Genomic DNA, 23,323 nt, shown 5'->3' with positions numbered 1-23,323 from the left:
TGTTCAGTGTTTATTTGAATATGGTTCTCTTGTTGGTTTTTTTTTTGATCCCTGGGTTGGGAAGATACCCCAGAGGAGGGAATGGCAACCCACTCCAGTATTCTTCTAATTTTTATCTTTAGTTAATTAAAAAAAAAATTTATTCATTTGTAATTGAAAGATGATTGCTTTACAGTATTGGTTTTTACCATACATCAACATGAATCAGCCATAGGTTTACCCACGTCCCCTCCCACTTGAACATCCCTCCCACCTCCCCCGACATCCCACCCCTGTAAGTTGTCACTGAGCCCCAGTTCTCTGTTTTTGAGATAAGAATTATAAAAAGTAAAAAGCCCTGATCTTAAGTGTCGCATTCAACATGCCTTGAGAACCTTGCTGTCACCATGGTGTTGGTCTTAGGACGCACCTGCAGCCTCTGTGACTGCTTGTGTGGGGTTCTGCACTGACAGTCACAGGGTGCTGGCCTCTTGTCCTGCAGCACAATGCCCCGATCCCGCAAGGAGGCCGAGGCGCCATCCAGTTTGTCACGCACTACCAGCACTCCAGCACCCAGCGGCGCATCCGTGTGACCACCGTTGCCCGCAAGTGAGCACCCCAGCTTCCTCTCTGCTGAGCCCCTGGTCTTTGCTGTGGAGGGAATCTAGTATCTAGTTTTTCATCTCTGCGATCCACTGATTGTACGGTCCTTACCAGTCCTTGCTGGCTCATCTGATCAGAGCAGGGTGGGGACGTGGGTGGGGGAGGAGGGGGCAGGGGAGGAGGCAGCATTTCAGCTCACTCAGCTTAGAAGATGTTCCTTTAGTAGGGATAAGTTCTTTAAAAATGATTTTTCATTGTTTTATTTATCAAATAAGTGACCCATAAGCATACCATCCTTGTAAAATTTCAAACAGCACATAGTTATGTAAAGAGTGGGTCTCCCTGCCTCCCCTGAGGTGAAGTACAGTTACCGTGCTGGCTTCACTGTCCACAGTCCCATTTCTGGGCAGTCATGTACCACATGTGTACAGTATATACGTGATGGCTTTTGTGTTGGTGTGCATAAGCTTCTCTCATTAATGTGTCAAGGACACCTTTCTTGTCAGTACATAAAGGCCTCAACCTTTATGTTTGGTTTTGAAGAAAAAAAGCTCTTTTGAAGTAGTTGGTAAAGAATCTGCCTGCAGTTCAAGAGACCTGGGTTCAGTCCCTGTGTTGGGAAGATCCCCTGGAGGAGGGCATGGCAACCCATTCCGATATTCTAGCCTGGAGAATCCCATGGACAGAAGAGCCTGGCGAGCTGCAGTCCATGGGGTGGCAAAGAGTCAGACACGACTGAGCGACCAAGTGCACATTAGATTCAGGTGTACAGCATGGTGATCTCCTGTTTTAATAGGTTGTAATCCGTTTAAAGTTATTATAGAATGTTGGCTCTAGTCTCTGTGCTGTACAGTACGTCCTTGTAGCCAGTTTATTTTATACACAGTAGATTTTACCTCTTATGCTCCTCCCTTCTTCCCTGTCCTGGCTGGTAACCACTGGCTTGTTCTCTATTTGTGACTCTGTTTGTTTTGTTATATTCATTTGTTTCATTTTTTAGATTCCACGTGTAAGTGAAAATGTAAAGTATTTAGTATTTGTCTTTATCTGTGTGACTTGTTTCAGTAAGCATAGCACCCTCTAGGTCCATTCTTGTGTGTGTGTGTGTATGTGTGCGTGTGCGTGCATCCTCTAGGTCCATTCGTGTGTGTGTGTGTGTAGGTCCATTCGTGTGTGTGTGTGTGTAGGTCCATTCGTGTGTGTGTGTGTAAAAACAGAGCATGTGTGAGTGTGAGAGCCAGCCCTCACCCTCTCTAGGTCCATTCGTGTGTGTGTGTGTAAAAACAGAGCGTGTGTGAGTGTGAGAGCCGGCCCTCACCCTCTCTACGTCCATTCGTGTGTGTGTGTGTGTGTGTGTGTGTAAAAACAGAGGTTAAGAAGAGGTGCGTGTGTGAGTGTGAGAGCCGGCCCTCACCCTGAGATGTCCGGTCAGTTGGGCAGATGTGCAGAGCCAGCTGAAGCACATTGAAGCGGCGTTTGACCAGGAGGCGGCGGCGGTGCTGATGGCGCGGCTAGGGGTGTTCCGAGCTGAGTCGGAGGAGGGGCCAGACGTGCTCCGGTGGCTGGACCGACAGCTCATCCGGTTGGTGAGTTGGGGGCAGTGGCACTGAGTTCGGTCTTGGTCTCAGTTCTACTTTTGAGAAAAGAAAACTGTCATTCAAACCTATTTATATATTCCATAAACAAGAGTTTTATCAGTTGCTTACCTCATACCAAGCATTGGTGGTTCTGAGAAGGGTGTAAACAAAGTGTCAAATACGCATGTTTTCCAGGGCTCACCTTACAATTGGGAAGAGGCTCCACACACAGGCTGTTTAGATGATGGTGTAGACCTGAGTGTGTTGAGGGTTGACTCAGGAGTCCCTGTGAATACTGGGCTTCTGCATTTTCCCTCCAGACCTTGGATGGTTTGGGGGGAGCTGGGGTGCAGCACTGCCAGCCTGTGGGCACAGTGTGTGGTCAGTGTGTGTGGGGACCTGCAGAGGCCGCCGTCACAGGTGCCTGAGTGCAGTGCAGGAGCAGCCGTGCAGGTTGTTCACGCGGGGCCCTGGTTGTGGAGTCAGAGAGGGGAAGGGGCAAGTGTGGTTCTTGAGCAGAGGTGTGTCAGCAGCGTGACGCTTGTGTTCACACCACCTCTCACCATGTAAGATCCACCAGAGGTTGAAAGGGCTGCTGTTGGGGAGGCCCATGGAGGATTTTTCTGGCTCCAGGGGGCGGAGGCTGGGATGGTGGCGGTATGGTTAGAGGGGAGAGGAAGTTTGGAATCAGGATATATGCTGAGAGGAGGATTGATCGAACCTGGTCAAGCTATCTGTGGACTCAAAAAAGAAAATCAATGCAGAGTTAGATTTTAAGTGTGGGTAATTGCAAGAATGATGGAGCGCTGGAAAAGGGGAAAGGAGAGCAACTTGAAGGTGGAGGAAAGGAATCTCCTTTTTTTTTTTAATGTAATAGTTTGAGTGTGAACTTGCAAAGCACGTCCAAGGAAAGTGCCCCCCTGTAGTCAGGAGAAGTCCTGAAGGAGCTCAGGTCAGAGATCAGCACTGCATCTGGAGGAGGAACATGGGTGACACTGGCCTGGCCGTCAAGCTGTTGTAGACAAGGAGGTGAGGATGGGAGGTGAGGAAGGGGGTGGAGGAGCCTGCCGCAGTCAGGGGGAGGGAGGGGGCCAGGCCGTCAGAAGAGGCAGAGGAGGATCAGTCGCTCGATGATGGCGTTCAGGAAATTACTGCTCTAGTGGCTGGCTGACAGGAGAAATTGAAGAGGCTGGGGGTCCCCTGGCTCACGGCAGGAGAGGATTTATGATGGTGAGGTCTGTGCGAGAATGTGATGCAGAGAGGCTTGTTGCCAGAGATGAGCTTTCTCCAAACGGTGGGCAGTCGGATCCTTTGGTGATCAGAGGGTGTGTGAAAGAAGGGGGTGTGAGAGAAGGACATCAGAATGAAAGAGAAAATGTTGAGGTCCTTTAATGGACCGGAACCTGGTGGTCCGGAGTCGACCGATAAGAAAGTAAAGGAGAGAGAAAGAGGCTGATATTCCTTGGTGTATGCAGAAAGCCAGTAAAGTCCCTGACAGGGGGCTTGCTCTGTTCACGGAGGCCTCAGGCGCCCTCTTGATGGGGTGAAGGCACAGAGCGCCTTCTCGAGGGGGTCTTAGAAACCCGGGCAGGAAAGTGAACTTAGAGAGCCTCTGCGCTCCAGGGGATCAGCCTGAAAAAGAGAGAGAGAGCAAGGCACGAGGACCAAAGCTCTGATGGAGCAGAGGTGTTTTATTCAACATTGTGTAGGTATTTATACTGTCTTACAAGATAGCTATTTTCAGCAGAGATGAAATCAAAATTTACAAGTTATCAAGGAAACATGAGGTCATCCATATGAAAGAGAGACGGTTGTAAATAATCACTTTTACCATATGGCTCATAAAAAGGAACAGGGTACTTACCACCATATAGAAAAACTAACGAAGGAAATGCCTGGATTCCTCAGCCCTTGGGAGAGGCTTGCCTCTCCTCTTAATTCCTGAATATTCAGGAATTAATAAGGAAAAGAGGATTCCTGACATATCCAAAACTGCATACAGGAAGCCCCCTGTTAAATGCTTCCTGACAAGAAAACATTCATAAATTTGCCTGTGAGAGGACAGCAGAGTGGTAGAGAGATGTGATGTTAGGTTATCCCGGTCCTGGAGGTTTTCCTATGGAAGAGTCGCCTGGGATGCCTCTTCTAGCCCCTTCCAGCTGGCACTGCATGGGAGCTGTTAGGACGTGGGGCTCTGGCCCCTCCCAGATCTCCTCCCCTCCCTACACACAGGTGTTGAGCGTTGAGTGCAGTGCTGGGCTAAGCAGTAAGGGGTGGAGGTGAGGGTGGGGCGTGGCCCTCTTTCCAGGAGTTTTCAGGTAAGGCTCACTTTGTTGTTGTTGTTTTTCCTGTTTTCTCTCACCAGTGTCAGAAGTTTGGACAGTATAACAAAGAAGACCCCATGTCATTTAGGTTATCAGATTCCTTCTCTCTATATCCTCAGGTAAGTAATACATGTTGTTAAAATAACAAAAGAAGAAGAAAGTCATATAAATAAAGCTCACTGCTCTCAGGATAAAGTGAAGACTCGATGTGTTTGGAGACTTCATCTGTAGGTGAAGGTTGTTCAGGTCAAGGTCAGATGGTGCCAGAGCCCCTTGGGAGACACAGGGGACACCCAGAGAGCAGGTGCACAGACTTTGGGGAGAAGGCAGAACAGGCCCCTTGCTGTGAGGCCATGGCATGATCTCTGATTCACAGTTTGCTGAGGGCCAGGTGCCTATTTCACTTGGTGGCTGGGAGCCAGCCCCGTAGCCAGGCCTGGGGTGTGCGGGTCAGGCCCCTCACAGAGCGGCTTCCCCAGAACAGGAGGCAAACTCAACATTTTCCTCCTTCCCTCAGGGATGCCTTAGTGAGGAATAAGTAGGAAAAAGCAGACTTTCATTTTTAAGGGAACTTGTTAGGACTTTGCTACACAAACGGGTATTACCTTATCAGATACTCGATTTGGTGAGTTGACCCTAGATTTCAGTCTTTAGCTTGTGTAGCTTGGACTCTAGGGCTGCACAGAGGCTCGAGAGCCCAGCTCACTGGACGGGCTGGCTGGGTGGTTCTGACGTGTGTCTGTCTGGCCTGTGTGCAAGCCATCGAGGCTAGAAGGAGGCCCACAAGAAGACCAAGCTTCTCCACCTTGGCCCTTCCATGTGGAAACTTTGACTTCCCCAGAGAACCCCCTCTCTTTTAGAAATGTTTATTTCCAATTGTAGTGAAAACCCCACAGCATATGATTGACCCGCTCACCCATTTTTAAGTGTGCAGTTTGGTAATGTTGAGTATGTTCGATTGTTGAGCAGCGAATCCTGGCCACTTTTACCTCAGTAAAGAATGGTCATCTTTCAGCTCTCCCCTCCCTGTTCCCCGGTCATGGGCTGCCATCCCAGCCTCAGCTCACCGTGCCCAAAGGCCTTGGTCCTGAGGGCTGGTTCTCCTGTCTCCAGGTGGTGGCAGTTCTGTTCTCTGGGGGTCTAGGAAGGTGACAGTGGTGTGCTTTGTTCTTTTTTCTTTGTAAATGCAGTTCATGTTCCATCTTAGAAGGTCCCCATTCCTTCAAGTCTTCAACAACAGCCCTGACGAGTCTTCATATTATCGGCACCACTTTGCCCGGCAGGACCTCACCCAGTCCCTCATCATGATCCAGCCCATCCTGTACTCCTACTCCTTCCACGGGCCCCCGGAGGTAAGGGCCCTGGGCACTAGGAATCACCTGATATGGAGTGCTTTTAGTCTAGCAAGTTCACTCTTAGAGCGAAACGATAAGAAAGAAAGCTTTGAGTCTTTATAGTAATTTAGCAGCATTTCTGAGTGAAAAACATGCATAGGAAAAAGTCACAGGATGCATAAAATTAGAAAGCAGTCCAAATGTTCAGTAGTAGGGAAGTTAAGTAATCAGAAATATTCACAAAGTTTATGTAACAGAATAAAGTAAATCCTTATGTTAGATTAAAGATGATTTTTAAAAAGGCACCAGGAATGAAAACTATAAAAAAAATAAACCACAATGTCAGTATTTGTTGTTCTTTAGTAGAAATTTTCAGATTTCCCTTAATGAGTTTAAATATACCTTTATTATTGAAATAAAAGTCATAATCAAATATATTTTTAAATGAACTTTAAAACTGGTATTAAAGGATGTTCTTTTTCACGTAGGCATTGTAGTTCTCTGTCATCTACCACAGTAGATTTGCGAGAAATATGTCTGATAGAATTTATTTCTAGCACAAAACAAAATTTGGAATTATTTTTGGTTCCTAGAGCGGAAGATTAACATTCATCTTGCTTCCTAGTTGATGAGAGATTATTTAAATCTCTTTCTTGTACAAAGTTGAAACCTAGAGCTACCCAGTCGGAGCAGAAAGTGGGGACTTGACACAAAGAGGGGGTGAACCTCCCTGCAGTGTATATTTAGCCCTACAGCTGCCTGAAGAGAGGTGGGGAGGCTGGCCGTGGGCGGGGGGCTGGCATGTGGCCATGTGGGCACTAAGGGAAGACCCACGCCGTTCTCTCCCTGTGTTGCAGCCTGTGCTCCTGGACAGCAGCAGCATTCTTGCTGACAGAATTCTGCTCATGGACACTTTCTTCCAAATTGTCATTTACCTTGGTGAGGTAAGACCTTGGTTATGGTATTTGTATACTTAGTAATTTCAGTATTACTTGCTATAAGTAAATCTGAAGTGGTCCTTTTACATTTAAAAAAATTTTTTATACAATTTTTAAAGGTTACTTTTTTCACGTTGTTAAGTACATCCTTGAGCTCTATCCTGCCCCTTCCTCCTCCTACCAGTAACCGCTAGCTTGTTCCCTAGATCTTTGTGTCTGTTTCTCTTTCATTATATTCACTAATTTGTTGTATTTTTCAGATTCCACATATAAGTGAGCTGATCCAGTATTTATCTTTGTCTGACTTATTTCACTAGCATAATGCCCTCCAAGTCTATCCACATTGTTGCAAATGACAAAGTTTTGTTCTTTTTTTAGGGCTGAGTAGTATCCTATTGTGTATACCATGTTTTCTTTATCCATTCATCTGTTGATGGATACTTCGGTTGCTTCCATGTCTGGGCAGTTGTGAGAAGTGTGCTGTGAAGATTGGGGGGCACATATCTTTTTGAATTAGTGTTTTTGTTCTTTCAGATAGATGCCCAGAAGTGATCATATGTGATAGCTCTGTCTTTAGCTTTCTGAGAAACCTCCATAGTTTTTTTTAGGTGGTCCTTTAAAATCACTATGATTTATTGCTTTCTGAGGTGTCAGGCAAAATCAGTTATTCACACTGCCCTTTTGGAGTTGCATTAGAGTCACTAGTAAACACCACCAAGTTTGGGACTAGAGTGTTTATCTGAGGTAACATGGCCCAGTGAACCTTACGCCAGGTCTGTGGTTCCCAAGGATGGCTGTGGATGGTGTTCATTTCTTTCTCAGAGAGGTTTGTGCCCTAAGGAAAGGAGGGATTCCTCAAAAGAAAATCCTCTATGTTCAAGGATGTTTTCTTTTTTCCTATTATATATTGATACATTCTTTACCTTCAGTTCTTTTTAACAACTGACTTGACTCTCTGGTGTCTGTACATTAGAAGTGATTTCAAATGTCCTTTAAGGAAGAGATTGTTTTCTAATATTAACAGGTGTTTTATAACCTGAGACTTTTTTCAGATGGTGGTATCCTGGTCAGATCTACTTGGCTCCCCTCTGCAACTCATCTTTCCTGACTTAAGACCTTGTCACTAGAAACAGGTCCCGGGTGGAGTGTTAGAATGTCAGGGCCATCTGAAGACTGTCATTATAGCATCTCCACAACAAGTTGTGATTTGTCTGTTTGCTGCAGACCATAGCCCAGTGGCGGAAGGCAGGCTACCAGGACATGCCCGAGTATGAAAACTTCAAGCACCTCCTGCAGGCGCCCCTGGACGATGCACAGGAGATCCTGCAGGCGCGGTTCCCGATGCCGCGGTACATCCACACAGAGCACGGGGGCAGCCAGGTGAGCCAGCTTGGCCCGCTGCTCCGCTGGCCTCGTGCACAATGCCTCCTGAAGGCTCTAAGTCCACACAGCCTGGTCAGTATTTCACGTGGTGACTGAAATCAACAGGCAGGTCAGCTTCCAAATACGACTTCTTTCTAAATGAGTGGTCAGAATATGCTGGTGTGGAAAGGAGAGAATTCCCAGAGTAAAATACACCTCGTGTTTCAGAAGCCCAGTGAACGGAGACCCTTTGGGCATAAACTGAACAAACGGGTTCCTGTGTGGTAAAAAAAACTTCTAATTTAACCAAAAAAAAAAAGTAAAGACCTTTTTTTCCTGTTAAACTAATATTAATGCCATTTTTAATCTTTAAATCTACTTTTTCTTTTTTAAGGCTCGATTTCTTTTGTCCAAAGTGAATCCATCTCAGACACACAATAACCTGTATGCTTGGGGACAGGTGAGTAACTTGTCAGGAATTTGAGGAGGGGCCAGTCTACTTTTTTAAAATGTTGCTTTTAAATTCTACAAATTGGAGGATTCTCTTGCAGTACAGTGGTTAGGACTCGGTGCTTTCACTGCCAGGGCCCAGGGTTTGAGCCCTGCCCTAGAACTAAGATCCTGCAAGCCACATGGTGTGACCAAAAAAAAAAGAAACCCTGCCAGGAGCCAGTGTGAGGAATCCCACCCGTGACAAGGTCATGAGGGAGGAAGCTGACATACGCAAGGCCGTGATCAGACTTCAGGAGTTCCCCCTGGCATTTCCTGAGCATCCACCCCCCCAAAATAAAAATTTGCCGGCTTTTGTACTCTGCTTTTCCACTTTTCTGATATTCTCTGGAAAAAAAGGTCAACTCAGGGCTTTAGTCTTCTGCATTTGAAAGGGATGTTTCAGTTAACTCCCTCTGATTGCTCTCTAGCTTGCCTAACAGGTTCCCTGGACCTCTTACAGCTTGTGAATTGCTTGCAGCCCCCAACCGCAAGAGGCACAAAGCTTAAAAGCATCTTAAAGATACAGAGCCTTTTCTAAAGAGTTAAAAATTATATTGGTGACAGGATTTCACTGTTGACTCAATGATTGCTGCCAGGCCTCCATATTCTTTATCTTTTAGGCACCTGGGAGCATGTTAATCAATGTAAACGGGATATGGAAAAAGATATATAGTAGTTCTGATGTTAGCAACACTAGACTTTTGAGTTAATTACTTCTCTTTGCACTCCTCTTGTGTCCTTGCTATGTAAGAATGTAACTTTATTTAGTACTTTCTGAGAGTGGCACCAAACCTTGGGAAGATCAACACAAGTCTTCTGGTTGACTAACCCTTATCAGAAAAAAGGCTGTAAAATGTTAATTGGCCCCTTTTGGCCAGAAGATGATGTAAATCACCTAAGACTTGTGTATACAATTAGGTATGCAGAGAGAAAAGCCTGGTTTTGATAAGAGTCTGGGTTGCTAACACTGCATAATTTTGTATTACCCATATGATCTCTATGTACAATCTAAAAGGTATATAAGGCCTTCTAAACAATAGGAGCAGGAGCCAGTCGCTGGACTGGTTTCCCCCGTGTCTCTCTCTCTTTTTTTCTCCCTCTGCTTCTTGACTTAATTTCAGGCTGAATTTCCATCTGGGGCGCGGAGGCTCGCGAAGTCTGCTTACTTGCCCTGGCTGTTAAGACCCGCGCGAAAGGGAGCCTAAGGCGAGGCACCCTTAGATATTCAAGCAAGCGCTGGTGGCCCAACGTAGATGGTGCAAATTCCTTGTCTTGAATTTTATTGGTCTTCCGCGTAATCCAAGCTATTCAGCCCTCTTCCTCCACTTAATCTTCCTACTACACTATTGTTTCTTAATCTAATCTTATATCAATCAATAAATAAGTCTTTTCTCACGCCAATGCCGTCCACTCTTCGAATTCCCTGGATCCACCAGGGCTGGACCCCGGCAAAACCCCAAAGTGAGAAAAAAAAAATGCTACAAAGTGTATCCTTTTTGGCCCAGAGATAGTAATTTGGGTGTTTTGCTGGGAAGAAAACTTTGAATAATATAGAAATTTTCTGTTACCAACATTTTCAGTTTATAAGGTTTCAGTTACCTGAGAAATAATAATTCATGACTTTTGATTACACACCATTCTGAGTAGCCTGGTGAAGCCTCACACCTTCCTGTTCTCTCTCACCTGTGTTCTCTCTGTCTGGTGTATCCATGCTGTCCACACCATCTGCCTGTCAACACCTGTAGAGGAAAACTTTAGTATATGCAGAGTTCCATTCTACCCATGTGTGGTGTCAGGCACTGGAGTCTTGGAAATTGTCCACTGTGGATAAGGGGGTGACTAGAGTCTACTGTGTAGGCTAGGGGCAGGGAGACATGTGGATCCCCTTCTGGAGTGCACAGTGGAGTTCGATGGGTTCAGGCCAAAGGACTGGATGCTGAACTGTGACCTCCATGTGCTCCCCTCAGAGACACGCAGCGTCTCCCCAAGCCCTCTGCTTCCTGCTCTGTCTCCTCTCTGCTCCTGCTCACCACTCCTCTTCCCTCCTCTTCACTTCTCAGCTCCAGCTTCCTTCTTTATCTGATTATTCCCAGCATTTATGTCTCCCTCAAATGAGTCTTATTTTTCATTGTACAGTCTTAGAGCATTCTTGGGGGTGGTAATTTTAAAAATTTATATGCAGTTGTAAGAAATAACAGAGAGATCCCCTATACCTTAACCCAGTTCCCCCAATGGTAACATCTTGCAGAGCTATAACAATATCATAACCAGGATATGGACATTGATGAGGTCAAGATATGCATTTCCATCTCCACATGGGTCTCTTGTGTTGCATTTTATAGTGACACTCACGTCCCTCCCGCCTCCACCCTTTCCCTGACACCTGGCAGCTCTTCTCCTGGTTTCCATTTCTGTAATTTTCTCATGAAAAGGTTCCACAGGGAACTATATTCAACATCCTGTAATAAACCATGATGGAAAAGAGTGTGAAAAAGATTATATTTACACATGTATATGTAGCTGAATCACTTTGCTGTATAGCACAAACTTTTGCAAATCAGTGAACATACAGGAAACCACGTGGCACATAATCTTGGGGGACTGGCCTTTCTCCCCTCAGCGTGCTTATCTAGAGATCCAGGTTGTTGGGTGTGTGGATAATTTGCTCCTTTATTGGTTGAGTAGTGTTCCATGGTGTAGACATACTGCAGTTTATCATTCACCCATGAAGGACAGCTGTGGTGTTCACAGTTTCTGGCCATTAGGAATAAAGCTGCTGTAAACATTCTTGTACAAGTTTCTTGAACATAAGTCTTCATTTCTCTGCGATAAATGCCTAGGAGTTCATTAGTTGAGTTGGCTGATAGTTAGTTTTTAAAGAAACTGCCATACTCTTTTTCAGAGTGACTGTCTCCTTTTATATCCCCAGCTGCAGTGTATGAAGCGTTGTTTCTCTATCCTTGTCTGCATATGATGTTGTCATTATTCTTATTTTAGCTGTCCTAACAGATGTGAGTGGTATAACATTGTGGTTTTGATTTACATTTTCCTAATAGCTAGTGATGTTGGACATCTTTTTTGGTGCTTTCTCATCTATGTGTCTTCTTCAGTGAAGTCTGTGTCTTTTGTCTATGTTTTAATTGGATTTTTTTTTTAAACGATTGAGTTTTGAGAGTTATATATTCTTGATGCTAATCTTCTGTCAGATTCATGGTTTGCATATGTTTTCTCTCACTTCTGGTTTGTGTATACATTGTCTTCACAAGGTCTTTGCAAAGCAAAAGTTATTTCTATGAAGTGCACTTTTTTTTTAATGGATTGTGTTTTTGATGTCAAGAAATCTTTGTCTTACCCTAGATTCCAAATATCTCCTGTGACTTCTTTTACTTTAAATTTGCATTTCAGTCTGTGATCCATTTTGAGTTAATTTTTGTATGAGATGTGAGGCTTAGGTTTATTTTTTGTTTATGGGTGTCTGATTGCTCCAGTACCATTACTTGAAAAGGCTGCCTTTCTTCCATTGATTGCTTTTGCATATTTGTCAGAGATTATTTGGGCATATTTGTGTGAGTCCACTGCTGGGGCTTCTGTTCTATCCTGTTGAAATATGTTTCTGTCTCTCTACTAACACTATACAGTCTTGGTTATTGTAGCTGAATAGTAAATTTTGAAATCAGGTAGACTGGTTTCTGTCACTTTTTTTTTCAAAACTGCCTTAACTATTCTGATTTCTTTGCATTTCCATATGAGTTGTACAATAATCTTGTATCTATTTTTTAAAAATCTTGCTGGAAGTTTGATAAGAATTGCATTGAACCTCTCTGTCAATTTGGGTAGAGTTGGCACCTCTATTGAACTTTCCTATCTGTGAACTCAGTACGTCTCTCCATTTATTAAGTCTGTTTTTATTTCTTTCATCAGTTTTTCTTTTTTTCTTGAGTGACTCTCAGTGATACTGTATTTTTAATTTCAGTATCCAGTTGTTCATTGCTAGTACAGGTCTTTAACTTACAGTGGGATTACATCTGAATAAAAGCATCATAAGTTGAAAATGCATTTAATACACCTAACCTGCCAAACATCATAGCTTAGCCTGGTCTACCTTAAATATGCTCAGAGCACTTATATCAGCCTATAGTGAGGCAAAACCGTCTAATAAAAAACATATTTTATAATAACACAAAATGTATTGAGTATCTCATGTAACTTATTAAATACTGAACTGAAAGTGAAGAGCCAGAGTGGTTGTCTGGGTCAGAATGGTTGTAAGTGTCTTGGTTGTTCACCCATGTGATTAGTGTGGCTGACTGGGACCTGCCCAGCATCACAGGAATCTGGGGCTGTGTATCACTAGTCTGGAAAGAGACCAAAACTCAAGATGTAAAATGCGGTGTATGATTTCTACTGAATGAGTATTGCTTTTACGCCATCATAAAATCAAAGAATCATAAATCAGCAAGCATAACATAAAGTTATTTTTGTAGACTTGTGTCCTGTGACCTTCCTGAGTCACTTACTACCTTTGAGGGTTTTTTGGTAGATTCCTTGGGATTTTTTACAGACTTCTCCAAGTAGGAGCAGTTTATTTCTTCCATTCCAATTCGAAACCTGTTACTTCCTTTTCTTGTCCTCTTATCTATTTTCTGGGTCATTGATTTCTGCTCTAGTCTTTATTTTCTTCTGCTTGCTGTGGGTTTATATCTTTCATTTTCTGGGTTCTTGGGGGTAGGAGTTTAGATTATTGATTTGAGATTTTTTGCTTCTTCAGTGTATGCATTTAGTGCTTCAGAATCCCTTTGCAGCTTCACTTTTGCTGTGTCCCACAAGTTTTGATTGTTGCATTCTTGTTTTCATTCAGTTTGATACATTTTCTAAAATTTCCTTTGAGAGTTCTTTTTTGTCTTTTGGATTATAAGTGTTGTTTAGTTTCCAGAGATTTTCTTTTTGTCTTTAGTTATTGATTTTATTTTGATTCCATTGTGGTTAAACAATATACTTCGCATTATTTCAGTTTTTTAAAAATCTGATGGTTTGTTTTATGGCCTAGGATATGGTCTGTTTGGCCTGTATGTTCCATGGTCACTTGATTGGGTATTCTGCTGTTGGATAGATTTATAGATTGTTCTGTAAATGTCAGCTAGGTCCTGTTAGTTGATGGTGATGTTGAATTCTTATATACCCCTGCTGATTATCTGTATAGTTTTATAAGTTTTTGAGAGAGGATGTTAATGTTTCTTACTCCTAATGGTGAGTTTGTTGCTCTCTTGAATTCTGTCATGTGGGAGCCAGCCCTGGAGGAATCCTGAGAATTATACAGAGGATGAAGTAAGAGAGCATGTGCTCAGAACTGTGTAGTGGCAGGGATGGCCAGATCTTAGTGGATCAGGGAGGCTTTTGTGAGGAAACTATGCTTCACTTGAAAAAATTAGCTCGGTAGGGGATGGGCATGGATGGCAGGAGTATTCTTGGCAGAGGGACAGCACTTCTAGTTTCCTGAGGGGAAAATCCCTAATTCATGAATTCTAACCAGCTTTTAAGATACCTGCCAGTAAACCCTTGTCATTTTATTTCAGGAAACGGGAGCGCCCATCCTCACTGATGACGTTAGCCTGCAGGTGTTCATGGACCATCTGAAGAAGCTGGCTGTCTCCAGTGCTTGTTGAGCTAAGGATATAGGCAGGAAATGGAAGAAAACACTGTCACTTTGTGTTCACAGTTGTTTATAAAGGCTTAACATTCCTCTTACTTGGCCAGTGGATTTTAATAAATAATCAAAGGAAGTGTTATAACTCTTTAGATTTTAATTTATTTGTATTCCTTATCTGTGCCCTTTTCTTACTCCATAAAATTATAAGGTCATAAACATTTTGGTATTGGTAAATGTTTATATGCTTTTTGTATCCTAACTTTTAGAGTTTGTATAAAATCAGAGCTAATGTATTTTGGCAACTTGCTTACATGAAATCATAATGATCAGAAAGGAAATAAATCTGGATGAAGAAAGCACTGGTTAAAATAATGCTAATACATGTTTGATTTCTGAAGTCTCTGTAAGTATTGAGTATGTTTTATGTAAATTCTCCAACAAGTAATTCCTGAACTTAATCTTCATTTACTGTCCAAATATTAACAGATAAGGAAACATTAAGAAATAATGTGCAGCTGTTGAGGCCCAGTGGTCTGGAGTGGCACTGTCCCTCCCTCACCTGAGATACAGAGAACACATTGGTGGTTACCAGTGGAGGAGGGACGGGGAAGGGTGAAATGGATTAAGGGGGGTCCGTTGTACTGTGATGGAGGGAAACTAGGGGTTGTGGTAGTGAAGTCACTGCAGTGCATACAGAATTTGAATTATAGTGTACATGTGAGACATGTTATAAACCAACATTACCTCAATTGTAAAAATTCTAGCTGTTATACCCAGTGGAGTTCATTCTTGTTTTGAGGTTATATCCTCTTTTACATAGGCCCCCGATGGCTAAGATGGTAAACAATCGGCTTGGGCTGCAGGAGACCTGGGTTTGATCCCTGGGTCCAGAAGATCCCCTGGAGGAGGGCATGGCAACCCACTCCGGTATTCTTGCCTGGAGAATCCCATGGACAGAAGAGCCTGGAGGGCTACACAGTCCATGAGGTCGCAAAGAGTTGGAGATGACTGAGCAGCTAACACACAATTGCTATGACAGTTGTCATCCAGTAATTTCTTTTGTTGGACTCCTCTGTTAGTTTCCAGGAGTAATAAGGACCTAATCTATAGTACAGGAAACTCTACTCAATACTCTGTAATGACCTATATGGGAAAGAATCTAAAAAAGGGGATCTATGTATATGTAAACTGATTCACTTTGCTCTACATCTGAAACTTTACACTGCTGTAAATCAACTATATAACGATAAAAATAAGTGCCAGGGGATTTCCTTGGCAGTCCAGTAATTAATGCTGTGCTTCCAGTGCAGGGGTCTTGGGTTCATCCCTGGTCAGGACACAAGCTAAGGGGTCCAAAAAAAAAAGGAAAAGGGAAAACCCCCAAACAAGTGCCACCTGAAGCCTTTGTAAGGCATACCGTTAACAATTATGCAAGCACCAATACTTTGGCCACTTGATGCAAAGAACTGACTCATTGGAAAAGACCCTGATGCTGGGAAAGATTGAAGGCAGGAGAAGGGGACGACAGAGGATGAGATGGTTGGATGGTATCACCGAATGGATGGAGGAGTCTGGGCAAGGTCCAGAAGTTGGTGATGGACAGGGAAGCCTGGCGTGCTGCAGTCCATGGGGTCGCAAAGAGTCGGATACGACTGAGCGACTGAACTGAGCTGAACTGAGAGGTCTGCTTGAGAGAAGCTGTCATAGGGCCCCGTCACGTGGAAGGCAAGGTCGTGGGTTCCAGGCAAAAGACGGAAGCCCTCAACCCCGCCCGACACCTGAGTTCTTTCCGGGCCGGACGTCCGTACTAAACGCCCCAGAATGCATCGGGGGCCAGCGCCAGAAGCGGCTTCCCAGAGCGGCTCTTCATTGGAGGCGGCGGCGGAGACGCGCAGACCGGAAGGCCCGCCTTCACTGGAGACTCGGAGGAGTGTGGTCTACGCGGCGGTGTCATGCGGCCGGCGCAAGCCCTTAGCTGGTATCGGCGGATGTCAGTAGTTTACGGACTGGGCGCCTGGACCCTGCTGGGCTCTTTGATTTTTTTGAGTCAGAAAAAGAGCAAGCCGCCAGGTACGGCTCTCGGGCAGGACCTCCGCAGACGCGCGGCCTTCCGTGGGCCGTGTCCGGGCGGTTAGCGGAAGTGGCTTCGCGGTGCCGCTTCCCCAGGTTTATTCTACGGAGCACTGTGGCAACTGTTTATCGTTATCATGGAACCAGGCAGGAAAGGCCTTTTAGAGCCTTTTCCCCCGACCTTGCTGAGTTATTGAACGAGGCCGTCCCTGTCCTCAGAATTTGAAGAATCTGCGAGGTTCCCGGTGAAATGTCAAAAGACACTAGAAGGTGGTTTAAAGAGGCGATGCTTCTATAGCATCAACCCTCCTCCCATTCAGCGAGCAAACGATTTCAGGACTTGAACCTGCTGGAGTATTGAATTTTCCCAATAGATTCCCTACCAAAGAGGAAATCCTCCAGCTTTCAGAAATGGGCTGTAAATCTAGTTTCCTCCAGAGTAGGGGTTGCCTGGGGCTGAAGGCTAGAGTTGGTGGGGAGCGACTGCTAAAAAAATCAGGGTGTGTGTGTGTGTGTGTGTGTGTGTGTGTCTGGTATTCTAAACTTTATTTGGTGCTGATTGCACAGATCTGAAAAGACTAAAAACTACTGAATTATATATTTTAAGTGAGTTAAATGTGTATATGAAAAATATATTTCAGTAAAGCTTTTTATGTAAAAACTGTGCTGATGATTTCGTTTGGTGTTGAAAATTACCAGTGGCCTGAAAGTATACATATCCAGTATTGAGCGTTTTAAAACAATTATCTTTGCAGTGGTCATTTGAAAAAAAAAAAAACAAACATTTATTTATTGACTTCGGGTGTCTTGGTTGTGGCATGTGGGATCTAGTTCCCTGATTAGGGATTGAAATGGGACCCCTTGCATTAGGAACTCCCAGTCTTAGCGTTTGGACTACCAGGGAAGTCCCCTATAGTGGTCATTTAAAAAAAAATTATTTAAAAAATTACTTTTGACAGACAATGGGTGTCAGGAGTCTGATGGGGTGGTGTAATTCTTACCTTAGTTTATTTAGTTTTCAAGACTCTACTAATAATCCTAATGACTGCTGTATAGTTAGAAGTTAGTGATACTTTAATAAAAAAAGATTAAAAAGTTAATGATGCAGATATTCCCTTTTTTTTTTTCTTTTTTAAGGTGATAAAGTAGAACAAAAGGATGCCTCAAGAAACGAACTATCTGAGCCCCCAAAAGGCTTTTATGTGGAAACGATTGTCACATATAGAGAAGATTTTGTTCCAGTTACTGCCAGGATCATCAACTATTTAAAATCATGGACTAGTGGCCCTGGACCAAAATCATGATTGACTGCCGAACTCTGAAAACAGAACTTTGGTTCAGCATATACATTTGAGAGATACCTTGATTTCCACTTTCCACTTGTGAAAAGTGAATACATTTAAGTTTGCTGTAAAATAAAATAAAAAATAGGCAATAAATAGCCCCTTGAAGAAAAGTAAATTGCATATTCAGCGGGTGTCCTTCTGTATTCACAGGAGTGAAAGATTGAAGTGAAATATCATATTGAACTTTGTAAACTTGGTTTTCTGAAATTAGTTGATGTAACTTTGTACTTCTTTCATGTTGCTGTCAAACAGAGCTTTTGTGGTCCCTTTAAGGTTAGGTTTGGGAAACCTCCATGTTTAGTTTGGGACTTGGAGCAGCCCTTCGTGTACTATGTGGGTGCTTGATAAGTGTATTATGAATTGGGTCGTAACTCCTGGATTCAGTAGATTCCATCTGTTCTTTAGTAGCAGCAAAGATACCCTCATCCTTTCAGCTGATGTGGATTAAATCCCAACAGTGGCTACTAGTATTCTAGAGATGGGGGTACAAAGTGAGGACATCAGGGTCCCTGCCCTCTAGTGCTGCAGGGTTCTCTCCACTGGTCTCCGTTGGTTGCAAGTGACAAACCCACGCAAATGCACCTAAATCAGAAGGAGATGTATATGAAATACGTGTATGGACATGGAATTCCCTGGCAGTCCAATGGTTAGGACTTGGAACTTTCACTGCTGGGGGTCCGGGTTCTGTTGTTGGTTGGGGAACTAAGATCCTGTCTGCTGTGTGGTGCCAAAAATGGAAAAGAAAAGCTCTGTTTAACTTGGAAAAGTATCTCAGATTTTCTTTTCCTTGACGTTTTTGAAGGATTTCTCTAGTTACTCTGTAGTTGTTGTTCAGTCACTCAGTCGTGTTGGACTCTGTGACCCCATGGAGGATGGCATGCCAGTCTTCCCTGTCCTTCACCATCTCCCAGAGCTTTCTCAAACTCATGTCCACTGAGTCAGTAATGCCCTCCAGCCATCTCATCCTCTGTCGTGCTCTTCTCCTGCCTTCAACCTGCATTCTGTAGAATGCGCCTTAATTTAGGTTTGATCTTGCTTCATGATTGGATTCAGATTATATGTATTTGGCAGACAGTACCACAAAAGTGATACCATGTCTTTCCTCAGTGCAGTATCAGAAGTGTATGATGTTTGTCTTACTACCAGTGATACTATTTTTGGCAACTTCAGTTCAGTTCAGTTGCTCAGTTGTGTCCGACTCTGCAACCCCATGAATTGCAGCGCGCCAGGCCTCCCTGCCCATCACCAACTCCCGGAGTTTACTCAGACTCATGTCCATTGAGTCAGTGATGCCATCCAGCCATCTCATCCTCTGTCGTCCCCTTCTCCTGCTCCCAATCCCTCCCAGCATCAGAGTCTTTTCCAATGAGTCAACTCTTCGCATGAGGTGGCCAAAGTACTGGAGTTTCAGCTTTAGCATCATTCCTTCCAAAGAAATCCCATGGCTGATCTCCTTTAGAATGGACTGGTTGGATCTCCTTGCAGTCCAAGGGACTCTCAAGAATCTTCTCCAGCCCCACAGTTCAAAAGCATCAATTCTTCGGCGCTCAGCTTTCTTCACAGTCCAACTCTCACATCCATACATGACTACTGGAAAAACCATAGCCTTGACTAGATGGACCTTTGTTGGCAAAGTAGTGTCTGCTTTTCAATATGCTATCTAGGTTGGTCATAACTTTTCTTCCAAGGAGTAAGCGTTTTTTAATTTCATGGCTGCAGTCACCATCTGCAGTGATTTTGGACCCCTAAAAAATAAAGTCTGCCACTGTTCCCATGATTTCCCCATAGTATTTAACATTCCAGTTTACTATTTTGTGGTCTTTTCTGGCCAAATGACTGTTCCTTGTTCTCTACTTGAAACTTTCTCTTGTAGGGGAGGAAAAAGTTTTCCTCATTCTCTTCAGGTCTGAAAAAGTAAGGTGAAGGTGAAGTCGCTCAGTCGTGTCCGACTCTTTGCGACCCCGTAGACTGTAACCTACTAGGCTTCTCCGTCCATGGGATTCTCCAGGCAATACTGGAGTGGATTGCCATTTCCTTCTCCAGGGGATCTTCCCAACCCAGGGATCGAACCCGGGTCTCCCGCATTGGAGGCAGATGCTTTAACCTCTGAGCCACCAAGGAAGCAGTGATAGACAAATGAACAGGAGAAAAACATACAAATTTATATAGTTTTCAGCTACCCACTCCAGTACTCTTGCCTGGAGAATTCCTTGGACAGAAGAGGCTGGCATGCTACAGTCCATGGGGTTGCAAAAAGTCAGATGACTGAGCAACTTTCACTTCACTTACATGACATGAGAGTCTTGATAAGGAGATGAAGACCTAAAGAAGCATGCCTGTGTTTTTTTTTTTTTTTTTTTTTTGTGTGTGTGTATGTGTGTTTTTGTCATTAGGTTTGATGAGGCATGAAGAATCATGGAGGAACATGACAGGTTAAGGAATATGAGGTAGAAAGTAAACTGGGGGAAACTGCAAAGCTTGTTGTTCAGATTCTTCTTGGTGAGCTTTTGTCTTTGGAAATAAGACTGCTCCTTTCCTCCTGGTATAGAGGGGGTATCTCTCACATGAGATTTTGTGACCTGTTTCAGGAGAGAAGGGTTGGGGTGACACAGGCTGAAACCTGGGACCTTCGACCTGAGTGCTTGCACCTGGACAGATGTTAACTCCAGCAACAGGATTCAAAGAAATTATAAGGGACCACAAATAACAGCTCCCATGCACAGTCACAGTGGGGCAGAAATGAATGTGGATGTGTGCTTAGTAGCCAAGTCATGTCTGACTCTTGGGATCCCATGGACTGTAGCCTGACAGGCTTCTCTGTCCATATAATTTCCCAGGCAAGTATACTGGCGTTCAGAGAAGGCAATGGCAACCCACTCCAGTACTCTGGCCTGGAAAACCCCGTGGATGGAGGAGCCTGGTAGGCTGCAGTCCATGGGGTCTTGAAGAGTCAGACATGACTGAGCGACTTCACTTTCACTTTTCACTTTCATGCATTGGAGAAGGAAGTGGCAACCCACTCCAGTGTTCTTTGCCTGGAGAATCCCAGGGACAGCAGAGCCTGGTGGGCTGCCATCTATGGGGTCACACAGAGTTGGACACGATTGAAGAAACTTAGCAGTAGCAGCAGCATACTGGAGTTGGTGCCATTTCCTTCTCCAGGGGATTTTCCCTGACCCAGGGATGGAACCCGAGTCTCTTGCATTGGCAGCCGAATTCTTTACCACTGAGCCACCTGGGAAGCCCACAATTATGAAAACTAAGATACAAAAAGACCATAAATGAGCTGCCATTTCTGAGGTGCTCAGCACAAAAGCAGGGCAGGGCAGACCCGAGTTTTGTTCAGGAATATCAGGAACCCCATTCCTGTGTACCACCAGCACTATCAGACTGAAGAAGACACACTCAGAGGAGTTTTTTTTTTTTTAATCTATGACAATGATTGTTAGGGTAATATTTGTACAGTCCTTTGCAGCTTTCCAAGCACTTTTACACAGTGTATTTTATTCAAACCTTCTAATAATCCTGTGAGAGAGGCCAAATAGGGCTAGAGAAGGAATCAGAATTACAGAATCATGTATCTCTGCAGGAAACAGGTAGGTCAAATGAGTACTTAAAACAGTTTGTTGTTGTTGTACTGCTCAGTTGTGTCCGACTCTGCGATTTCAGGGACTGCAGCACACCAGGCTTCCGTCCTTCACCATCTCCCAGAGCTTATTCAAACTCATGTCCGTTGAGTCAGTGATGTCATCCATCCATCTCCTCTGTTGCTCCCTTTTCCTCCTGCCTTCAATGTTTCCCAGCATCAGGGTCTTTTCTAAGGAGTTGGCTCTTCGCATCAGGTGGCAAGGTATTGGAGCTTCAGCATCTGTCCTTCTAATGAATGTTCAGGGTTGATTTCCTTTAGGATTGACCTAAACAGTTAGATGGCTATTTTAGGCAGCAGATCTTCTGTCTGGTTTCTGAGGAGCTGCAGAGGCAGGAAGACAAGGGAAAAGGAATTTGGGAGGATCTGGGGTCAGAGGGGTGGGAAAACGGCAGGAGGAACACGGTTAGGATTAGGAATGAGGACAAAGATGGGATGCAGGGATGACTGGCGGGATGTGAGCAGAAACAGCACCTGTGAGTCTGCCTAGGCGTGGGGGCCGGGAAAAGGGTTGAGTCTGGGCGGGGCTCAGCTCTGGGTGGGCGAGAACGGGGAGTGGGCGGGGCCCACCGCGGGGCGGGGCCACACGGGGGGGCGGAACCAACCTGCGGTGGGCGAGGCCGGCGGGGCCGCGCCTGGGCGCGTTTCCGGGTGTCCCCGGCAGAGGGGGCCGGCCGCCGCGCCGCCCGCGGAGTCCCCGAGGCCGGAAGCCGCCCGGCGCCGCCCCGCTCGCCGCAGCCGCCGCCATGAAGGCCGTGGTGCAGCGCGTCACCCGGGCCAGCGTCACAGGTCAGTCGGGCGGGGCCGGGAGGAGCCGCCCTGACCCCGCGCCCGGCCGCCCCTGCCAAGGGTTCTCCCGGGCGCCGCCCCCGGGCGATCCCAGCCCCGCGGCCCCGAGCCCCCCCACCGCCCCTCCGTTCCCCGGCCCGCGGCGCTCTCCAAGGGCCGCCGGGTCTCCGCGGAGGGACGCGGAGACCGTCGTCTTCAGCGGCGCTTGCTTTTGTTCGGAGCGTGGACGGCCGCGCTCCCGGGCGTCCCCCGGCCCGCCCTTCCGCGGGGTGTTGCTGGACTGCGCGTGGGGGGGCGTCTCCGGAGCGCGCAGCTCCTCCCCAGCCGCTCCCCTCGGCGTTTGTGCCTTTCTCTACCCCCCACCCCCCCGGGTTTTCTCTGTGTCCCGGTCTTCCTGGAGCTGGACGCCCCGCGAGGTGCGCGCTCCTGACAGGTGTTCGCAGGGGCTGGTTCTGAGCGTGTCCGCCCCCGTGACCCGGGGAGACCCTGGAGCATCGGGAGGTTTCTTTCCGCCAGTCTCTCGTGGACCGAGCCACGCAGCCCTGTCTGTCTCTTGGTCACTTGTGGTCTAGTGTGGACATCAGGGGGCCAGATGACTAGTGGGTACAAGGGAATTGTTTCAAAACTCAGACAAGATCATAAAGATGTTAACATTTACTTATTTTTTGGAATGACTGACTACGTTGTCTTCTAGTCTTTCCTATTCTTATTGGCAGAATTCTAGTATTGTTTCCCTTCAGGCACTTGTAGATAACCCTACCCTCAAGCCAGTGTATACCAAACGCGTGTTTTTGTGTCCAAAAAAGTATAGCTTTAAGAACAAAACAGCAAACTCCCCTAAAGAAACCATCAAACTCGGTAAAACAGTATATTTAGATCTGAGATTCTACTTTTCAGAACATGATTTCTAAGGTGTTTTGGTAACTGGTTTGCGATATGGTCCTGGAGTAATGGATAGTATAACTGGGGTTTATTGCTTTTTTTTTTTTTTGAGAAGAATTTTGCAGTCTGCTCAATGTGATCATCATGAGCAGTGAGCAGACTTTGCAGAATGTTAAGTTTTGGTCCTAACCAACAACTCTCCATTGTGCCAATCTGATTAAAAACATGATTCTGTGAGATTAGCTGCATAGTTTGAATGATTTTGGTTTACTATTTAAATTATATGCTTTGGGTTAAAAACAACATAGAAACCATCCTGCATGTTAAAAAAAAA

The 23,323-nt window shown here is 45.1% G+C and overlaps 2 protein-coding genes and 1 long non-coding RNA gene across 6 annotated transcripts in view; all 3 read left to right on the top strand.

Annotated features, from left to right (window-relative positions):
- The window catches only part of SEC23B (SEC23 homolog B, COPII coat complex component), a 38,399-nt gene extending 20,609 nt beyond the window's left edge, over positions 1–17,790 (top strand). For all 4 annotated transcript variants that reach the window (XM_040247978.1, XM_040247981.1, XM_040247980.1 and 1 more), the window contains exons 13-21: positions 482–588; positions 2,015–2,168; positions 4,525–4,602; positions 5,674–5,835; positions 6,675–6,761; positions 7,980–8,135; positions 8,512–8,577; positions 14,183–16,326; positions 17,464–17,790. In XM_040247978.1, coding sequence (XP_040103912.1) covers positions 482–588; positions 2,015–2,168; positions 4,525–4,602; positions 5,674–5,835; positions 6,675–6,761; positions 7,980–8,135; positions 8,512–8,577; positions 14,183–14,272 — 900 coding nt within the window. In that variant the 3' untranslated portion in view covers positions 14,273–16,326; positions 17,464–17,790. The remainder of the gene's footprint in view (positions 1–481; positions 589–2,014; positions 2,169–4,524; positions 4,603–5,673; positions 5,836–6,674; positions 6,762–7,979; positions 8,136–8,511; positions 8,578–14,182; positions 16,327–17,463) is intronic.
- Positions 1,289–1,939, top strand: LOC120868973. Its single transcript, XR_005722366.1, has 2 exons — positions 1,289–1,666; positions 1,770–1,939. It is a non-coding gene; the product is annotated as an uncharacterized LOC120868973 (long non-coding RNA).
- Positions 17,791–21,027: 3,237 nt separating the features above from the next.
- The window catches only part of DTD1 (D-aminoacyl-tRNA deacylase 1), a 77,113-nt gene continuing 74,817 nt past the window's right edge, over positions 21,028–23,323 (top strand). Inside the window, exon 1 of the mRNA XM_040247982.1 lies at positions 21,028–22,107. Within this exon, the coding sequence (XP_040103916.1) occupies positions 22,065–22,107 (43 nt within the window). The 5' untranslated portion in view covers positions 21,028–22,064. The remainder of the gene's footprint in view (positions 22,108–23,323) is intronic.

The sequence above is a fragment of the Oryx dammah genome, unplaced genomic scaffold (genome assembly GCF_014754425.2).
Source record: "Oryx dammah isolate SB20612 unplaced genomic scaffold, SCBI_Odam_1.1 HiC_scaffold_10, whole genome shotgun sequence".
In the NCBI taxonomy this organism is placed as follows: Eukaryota; Metazoa; Chordata; class Mammalia; order Artiodactyla; family Bovidae; genus Oryx; species Oryx dammah.
The sequence above is the reverse complement of the archived record's forward strand: the minus strand, read 5'-3'. Positions and strand labels throughout refer to the sequence as shown.